This window comes from Echinops telfairi, unplaced genomic scaffold (assembly GCF_000313985.2).
Source record: "Echinops telfairi isolate 266 unplaced genomic scaffold, ASM31398v2 ScPeMD7_5592;HRSCAF=6446, whole genome shotgun sequence".
NCBI lineage: Eukaryota > Metazoa > Chordata > Mammalia > Afrosoricida > Tenrecidae > Echinops > Echinops telfairi.
Genome location: NW_022109491.1, coordinates 19,033,774 through 19,042,280, shown reverse-complemented (window position 1 = coordinate 19,042,280; position 8,507 = coordinate 19,033,774). Strand labels below are relative to the sequence as shown.

Sequence of the window (8,507 nt, the reverse complement as noted above, 5' to 3'; positions counted from 1 at the left end):
TGATAGCCGGGCACCATCAGCTTTCTTCACCACATTTGCTTATTCACCCACTTTGTCTTCAGCGGTTGTGTTGGGAGGGTGAGCATCATAGAATGCAGCTTAATAGAGGAAAGTATTCTTGCATTGAGGAAGTACTTGAGTGGAGGTCCAATGTCCTTCTGCTACCTTATGGTTTTTATAAGGGTTGAAGAAGATGAGGCAGGTGAACCGTGTTTCCAGGTGCCTGGTGCGGCGTCAGCCTGACCCCAGGTTCTCAGTGAGGGAGCTTCGGGAACAGAGCTCAGAGCAGATGCTGTCCTGAGGGTCTGACCAAACGGCATTTGTAGCTCATGGGAGAAACCGGACAGGGGTGGGAGGCACAGCCCATGGGAGCAGCCTGGGCTCCCTGAGGTGGGACTCTTGTCTTTGGGGGGATGTTGGATCATGTCCAGGTGTGCCCAGTTTGTGTTCTGGGAGGAGCACGCCTAAGTTCTGTCTCCCAGATGAAATCCTTACTGGCCAGCCACGTCTAAGTGCCAGAGAGCAGGTCAGGAAGGGGCCTCATGAAAGGGGGCTGGGGGTGGGTGCAGTGGAAGGGGAAAGGAGGAAGCAGAAGTGGAAAGTCTCTTCACAGACAACAGACAGCGGCCACGGCTCCTGCTCTGACTCTCCAAGATTTGTTGGCATCAGAGAGCAGCGCTTTCTCCTTGGCCCCACTGAGATAGCAGACGTCTGGGATTCTTCTCAGCAAGGGGCAAGCCTCACCCCCCTGAGGCACATACTTCACTTTGTGTCCACTGGCAACGAGGGAGCTGGAGAGCAACCAGCTAGAGCACAGCACACCTGGGCATCCGGGACCTGGCAAGTCAAGAACTCTAAGCCCGCTGCCATCGAATTGATTCCGACTCGTGGGAACCCACCAGGGCAGAGAAGAACTGTTCCTTAGGGTTCCTCAAACTTCAGTTTCCAAGCGAGTGGGCAGCCTTGTGGAGCAACTGGCTGGTGGGGTTGAGCAACACACCCCATGGTTAGCAACCCAGTGTAGAGGCAGCCCCTGGGGCACGTAGTAAGTGCTCAGTAAGTCACAGCTGCCATTGCCCGTCATGGTCCTGGCCACCACCTCCTGGCACTAACGCCTGGATTCCTGAAGGAGTCCTTGGAAAGCAGCAAGAACAGCCACTCCCAGCTGCCATCAAAGTGATTCTGACTCACGGTCACCCCGCAGGGTGCAGAGCCGCCTGAGGGGCTTTCAAGGCTCTGACCTTGCAGAAGTTGATCACTGAGCCTCTGCATGAATTCAAACCGACCACCTTTGGGTCAGCAGCTGAGCACCTAAGCCTTTGTGCGACCAGGGCCTCCAAAATACAGCGGTTGGCTCACGATGAGCATGCAGTAAATGCGGTCCTCTAAAGGGGCCGTTGCACAGTCAAAATGCTCAGGGCGGACAAGCTATGATGAGGACCGGGCCGGAGCATATTGGAGTGACGGAAACCGAGGCTGGGAGAGGTGACCTAAGGTGAGCGCATGTCCCAGGGTGCTCAGAGATCCCAGACCAGTGGCCCTGACATAATTATGACTGCCACCCTTTTCGTTCCCAGAAATGTCCCTGTTTGGACAATCCATTTTCTGGTCACCGTGGTAACAGGCCTGGCCAGGTCCCATAGCCAACGAGGTTATTGACACACCACCCTTGGGAGGCAGGTCAGGAAACACACTTTCCCTTTTTCTCTGTCATGTGGCAGCATTGTGCGAGAGCCCCCCACCCCACCTTTCTTCCACGGGAGGGTGGGACCTGGAACAGGCTGTTCAAACAGCCCCCACTCCCACCCTTCACGTAAGCAGACTGTACACTCCCCTTGGCTGTGGTTCCATGCTGTGTGCTCTGTGGGGCCGGGCGCCACTGGAACCATTCTGGCTAAGGTGGCCTTGCGGACCTGGAGGAGCTTGGCCACAATTTTAGACCGTGGGGGGGTGGGGGTGGTAAGGGTGGGGATGGGAGAGGGGGACCATTGGAGCCATGCCTTCTATTAAACCCATAAGGGTTCCTTTCACTCCTCAGGCTAACCTCACTCCCCCTACGCACACCCCTCCCTTCTCCTGCCCCTCCCAGGGAAGCAGAGCTTTAGGCCAGCAACAAGGATGGTATTTGTGTGGCATGGTCTGTACCCTCATCCACAGCGGCGAGGGCTCGACCTTCCTGGGGGAATGTACACACAACTGCTAGGGGCCAGGCCAATCACTCCATTTGCCGAATGACCTCTGTCAGCTTTCTCCCCTCTCTGGGCCTGATTCCCCAGCTGATTATAAGTTGCCTCAGTTTGCCTTTCCCCAGCCAGTCACATCCAGCCGGGGATCATGGACTCCAGCCTCCCATTTTACAGAGGGGCAAATTGAGGCTCAATAATGCAGCGGCTTGCTGGGCCCCTTTGCTCTGTTAGAAAGGGTGTGAGGTATGGTGGAGTGTGTGTGTATGTGTGTGCACCCTGGGTAGTGGGTGTGTCTTTGTCAGCAAGGGAAGGGAAGAGATGGGAGGGAGGGAGGAAGAGGATGGGGGGGATATCCGTGGCCAGCCTGCCTGCTCTGTGATAAGCCTTATCAAAAGACTCACAGGTACGTGCTGGCCTTCTACTTGCTGCTCTCTCTGCCCCTGGAAACCTCAGAGCCAGCTTCTCCCACCCTTGGGCTCAAGTCTCAGCCAGGTGGCCCATTGCTGACCTTGAGGGAGTGTTTCCCATCAGGAGCCAAAGGAATTGATTTGGTATTCAAGGCCAGGTTTCCAGACTGGGCATCTAGGGACGGAGCAACCGGGCCCTCCGTGCCCATTCACACACCCCTGTGACCCCTGGTGCCAGCAGTGGCGGTGAATGTCTACATTTCACTTAACATCCCTCCCATCTGAGTGCTTTTCAGATGGTGAAACTCAGGCTTAGAAAGGCTAAGCGACTTGTCCAAGGTCACCCAGTGGGTAGGCAGCCCAGCCCACCGTGGAACCCAGGTCTGTCCCTCCAGGCCCGGAGCCCAAAGCCTCTTCTCAAGACTGGCAGAGGGAACCTCTGAGATGCAAAACCACCCACTCCAAGGGCTGGGAATGGCTGGGTTTTCTCCTGGCCACCCAGATGCAAGCTGGCCTGACTCCAGAGAGCCGGTGGGGCCCTGGCGTGTGGATGTCAGGAGGTAACTGCTGATAAGAGGTCAGAAAGTTGTTTTGATGTAGATGGAAGGAGGAGTCAGGATCTTGGAGGCCCTGTGAATCAGGAAGCTGAGCCCCAGTCCCAATGACAATGGACTTTGGAATCCCAGTGTTCAAGGACACAGCTGTTTACCAGGCTGGATGATCCAGGGTGATAAAGCTCCCTTTTCTGGGCTCCACTTCCCTCAGCTGTAAAATGGTGCTAACGGTGCCCTTAAGACTAAGGGGAAAGGCATGCCGTGACCTGTCCCATTCTCTGCCCCAGGGACAAGGAAATCACAGAACAGAGCAGCATTGGCAGGAGGGAGAGCAGAGCACTCACCTGTCATCACACTGAAGGTGAGATTGTCCACGCTGGCCTCGTAGCCTCGGTTCACGAAGCGCAGCGTCAGCCGGAAGGGCTGGCCCCGCCGCACCACCAGCTTGCCCTGGCAGAGGTCGGCCGTGCGGTGATCGCAGCCATTGCTTTGCAGCTCCAGGTTACAGCTCTCCAGGTCCAGGTCTACAGGGCAGTGGGAAGGGCATGGGTCTCAGCATCACAGCCAGCCAAGACCATTCAACGGGGTGGGGGTCTTCAGATCCTCCCAGCCCTGGTGGTCCATGGACATTGGGGAGGGTAAACCCCTCCTTTCAGGATTTGTTCTCTACCTCCCTCTCTTGACTGCCCTAGTCCCCCATGTGTTTGATCGCACACCTACACTGTGTACACAGAGCGGCTAGTGGCGCTCCCAAGCCTTTCAACCACAACATGCTCCCTGTAGTGATGTTGGGAGAAGGCTCTGCTACCTCCTAGATGCCTGACCTCAGGCAAAGCAACTCTTCTGAGCCTCCGTGTGCCTTTCTGCTCATCTGTCCACCGGTGGGGACACTAAGACCGACCTCGCAGGGCTGTCTGATCCCTAAACAAAATCATAACTGTTTGACATACAACACGTGCTCAATAAACGGGAATTTTAATGATGTTGTTGGACCGTTATTTAGTCCAAAGTATTGCTACAGAATCATAGAGACCTTTAAGAAGCAAAAAGTAGCAAAAGGCGAAGCTCTTGGTTCTCAGCCTGGCCTCCATCTAGACCCCCTGCAGGCCTGCTGAGGGTGCTGTTCCCATCCCCCCAAGCCTCCCCTGGGGGATTCTGCGCTCTTCCACTTACACCAGGTTAAAAAGGCAGTGCGAGCCTCCTCCAGAGACTCGGATCGTGTTCTTCCTAAGTGTCCTTTGAGTTTGGGGAACATGGAGTCGCAGGGGGCAAGATCAGGGCAGCAGGAGGGATAGGGTACGGTTCCCCAATGAAATTCTCTCAGATAGCCCTTGCTACCTTCAAAGAATAAGCAGGTGTATTGTTGTAATGGGGGGTGAGGGCGGGGGATTCCTTGGCCTAATGCAATTTTCAGTTTCCTTAAAACGTCTTCCTAATAAAGCTCCCATGTCCATTGTGTGTGTGTGTGTGTGTGTGTGTGTGTTTTGAGATAAGCAGTCCAGTCAAGATGATCCCTTGGGAGTCCGAGAACAAACACACACACACACACACACACACACACACACACACACACACACTCTCTCCATGCCACTTTTCTGCTGCCTCCTCGGCCTTGAATTGACTGGTCCGGCCGAGCCCCCAGAAGCCACTGTTTTAACTGGACCTTGGTTTGACAGCACCTCAACAGGGCTAAGCCTAAGGCAACCGTGTCACCAAGAGAGCTGGTCTTCAGAGAGGGGTTAAACACGCGTCATCCCGCATAAGCCCGTGCGTGCATGAACCGGAGCCCTCAGTAGCAATATTTTGTGACTCATCTTCACCCATGGGCTTTGCCTCTAGATTGAAATTCCAATTTACAGGAAACACAGGGGACAGAGGGACATGTCACACACACCATCATCAGCGATGGCCACACACGGAGGGAGAAACCTTGGGCAAAGAATTCTGCGTCTTCGGCAAATAATTGCAAGGGGAAAAAAGAAAAACGAAAGTGAAAGTTGACGGGCGACCCTGCAGGTTTAAAACCAAACCCAACAACAGGGCTTCAATCTAGGTCATTCTGGTTAGACCCCCTGCTGAGACGCTGCCTGTCCACCCTTGCCCCACCAAGACAGACTGATTCAAGATCTACAGGATCCCAGGATCCCAGGGTGGTATGGCTGCATGGGGATGTATAAGCACGTAAATTGTGCAGAAGAACCTCTCAGGGATCCCGTTACACAGTAGATCCTGATGGAGCCTATCAGGGTGGAAAGGCGGCGTCCTAGCAAGGGGTCAAACCAGCAGGCCCTGAATTCAGAGGCCTGAAAATGACCTAGCACACACGCCAACCCTAGGAGATGTACAGACTGTTGTCGAATCTAGTAGGAGGCAGCTGGAAGGGAGGCCTGACGATCTACTTCCCAAAATCAGCCAATTTAAACTCTATGGATCACATGGTCTGATTGCATGTGCAGAGGGTCACTGCATGGCGGTGGGGGTGGGGGATTCGGTGCGCAACTCTGTGGCAGTTACAACCACAACATGTCTAATATTAAGGATTTTAGAGCATCTTGATGTAACGGTGAGGTTGGCAGTTCAAACCCATTCGCTACTCCATGGGAGAAAGATGAGGTGATCTACTCTCAGAAGATTTACAGGTGTAGAAACCCCAAGGGGCACTTCTACTCTGTCCTGTGAGTCATATTGGATTAGCATAAGGGGCCCTGGGGCCAATGTGGGTTAGGCACTGGGCTGCTAACCAAAAGGTCAACAGTTTGAACCCACCAGCTACTCCTCAGGAAAAAGACGAGGCTGAGAAGTCATCGGCTCCGGGAATGATTCACAGCTCCCTGTCCTAGGGGGTCACTCAGTCAGAATCTACTCAAATGCCAGTGGGTTTGGCTGGATGTCCTCAGAGACACGTTGTGAAGTATTTTCAGATGAACTGATATGATGTCTGGAATTTGCTTCAATGTCCTCTAGGAAGGAATTGGGTGGGGCCTGGGCAGGAGTGGCCAGGGGCTGGTGGGGACTGGGTGTAGGTGAGTGGAACATAAGAATGCCTCAGGTTATTCCCTCTGCTGGTTTGTAAGGTCCGTATTCCCCATAATAAAAAAGTTGTTTTACTTTGTTTTTTGAAGGGATTTCAGAGTCTTTCAGACGAGGTGGGGTTTTCCTGGGAGACCCTGGACAAGCAACTGCCCCTCTCTGTGCCTCTTTCTCGGATACCTCCAAGGGAGGAGGCTGATCCGTGGAAAGTCTATTGATAACTTCAGAGACAGCTGAGAACCAGAGTAGAGGCTGGACTGACTGCTAGATAGAGGTCTGAGGGCAGCACAAACCTCATGATCTTGGCAAAGTCAAGGGCAATATTGGGGAAACCTTAAGGTGGGGGCAGGCAGCATGGCAGCCTCCCAGGACTGTGGCCTATCGGAGAGCATGTGGTCCAGCTGAAGCCCGGGTCTCCCTCCCACCATGGACTGTCACCAAAGGGAAGCACAGTAAGGGGCTAGGTGACACAGCAGGGGCTTGGCCATGGACAATGGTCCAAACGCCTAGCCCAGGCTCTACAGCTACACCCATTGAACAGAGGGAGGCCCTGGGGCCCATAGCCAGTGGCCACTGTGGGACTTGAGTCTAGTTGTAGAACTCTGGAGCCTGCACTGGTGACCCCTCCCCTCAGAGTTCATTCTCTACTCCCGGCCCCCCTCCTTTTCCGCCTCCTCCCCTGTTCTGTTCTGTTCTCCAGCTCTGGGGGAGGCAGGTCTGCACGTCCAAAGCAGAGGCACAGGGAAGCTGGCCCGCAGCAATCACAGCAGGAGAGAACTCAGCTGGTCACCAGGAAGAACATCCTGCTGGCTGGCCGGGGCTAGGAAATCCTTTTTGGAATTTCAACCTGGGAGAAGCTGAAGCAGGGCAGAGGTCACTGTGACTCACGCACTGGGGGGGCCTGCAGAGATGGTTGGGGATGGCCAACTAGTCCAGGGCCGACCAGCAGTTTTCTCTGGCTATTGTCCAAAGGGACGGAAATGCTAGGGTCTAGAATCGTAGGATTCCTGCACCGAGAAAGGACCAGAAAATTATTTTCGTTGCTACTTCATAACTGTCATTTTGCTACTGTTATGAATCGGGCGCCCCCTGTGAAAGGGTCATTTGAGCCCCAAAGGGGTCAAGACCCACAGGTTGAGAACCGCTGCTCTAAGGAGTGACCACTGTGGCAATGGTGCATGGGGGTCTTTCTAACTGGCATTTCCAGGGTCCGCAGGTCTGTTGAGTTCTCCCACCCACCCCCAAGTTGGCTTAGGATCCCTAGTGGGACTGTAGGAGGCTGGGTCCCTGAGAGGGACAGGCACCATGAGAAGGCACAGCTGGCCAGGCAGAGCTGTGCTGTCTGTTAAGTGTTATGCTGCTAATTGTAAGGTCGCCTGTTCAAATCCACCAGCAGCTCCTCAGGAGAAAGAGGAGGCTGTCTACTTCCATAAAAATTGACAGGCTCAGACACCCACAGGGGCAGTTCTCATCCTCCAGGGTCGCTATGGGTTGGAATCTATGGCAGCCAGTTCGGTTTGGTTTTCAGCCCTGCCTGGTCTTCCTCGCACGTCTCTCCAAATCCCCTCAACCCTTCTGGGAAGTTGTGGTGGGCTTGACCCAAGAGGTAGTCAGGACCCTGGGTCGAGTGGCCTTAGTATGGGGACATCCTCCACTGGAGATGGAGGGCCGTGCTGGCACTGTGTGACAGGGGTAGGTGGGACAGTATGTTAGCCCATTTTCCTCTCTTCTCAACCCTCACAGATGTACCCATTGCTCCCACTTTACAGGAGGCCAAAAAGTGACTCCACAATCGGCCAGCCACTAGGGTGGCAGAGTTCCAAGGTAGAAGGGGACCTAAGACCAGAGGCCACTCTGTGAACTGTCTGTGGAGCCCCTGAACCTAGAGATCAGCCAGGCTTGGCTTGCATGCTGCCGGCAAGGGCTAATCAAAGGTCAGTCCTGAAGCCAGGCCAGCACGGCCTCCAAAGCTCGATGACACCTGGTGCACAGCAGGGACTCAGTCATCTGAGTGGGCGCCAGTGACAATGGCCTGCACTTTACAAGTGCCTTCATGTCATATTCCACTGCCTTATCGGATCCAGGGGTGGGGTGGGATCCAAATGAACTCCTGTCGTCAAATCGGACTCCCAGCGACCCTCTAGGGCAGGGTAGAACTGCCCCTGTGAGAGGGTAAGTAACTCTTTATGGAAGTAGAAAGCCCCATCTTTTTCCAGAGGAGCAGCTGGTGGTTCCCGAACTGCTGACCTTTTGGGCCGCAGCCCAATGTGTAACCTCTATGCACCAGGGCTCCTAGGATCCAGAGAGGCAGGGATTGGTGTGTATGGCCC

General features: G+C 54.5%; 1 protein-coding gene across 1 annotated transcript in view; it reads right to left on the bottom strand.

Annotated features, from left to right (window-relative positions):
* TGM2 (transglutaminase 2) overlaps positions 1–8,507 on the bottom strand; it is a 54,452-nt gene that overhangs the window by 33,422 nt on the left and 12,523 nt on the right. The window contains exons 2-3 of the mRNA XM_045295509.1: positions 7,070–7,136; positions 3,492–3,671 (exon numbers count right to left, since the gene is read on the bottom strand). Coding sequence (XP_045151444.1) covers positions 3,492–3,671; positions 7,070–7,136 — 247 coding nt within the window. The remainder of the gene's footprint in view (positions 1–3,491; positions 3,672–7,069; positions 7,137–8,507) is intronic.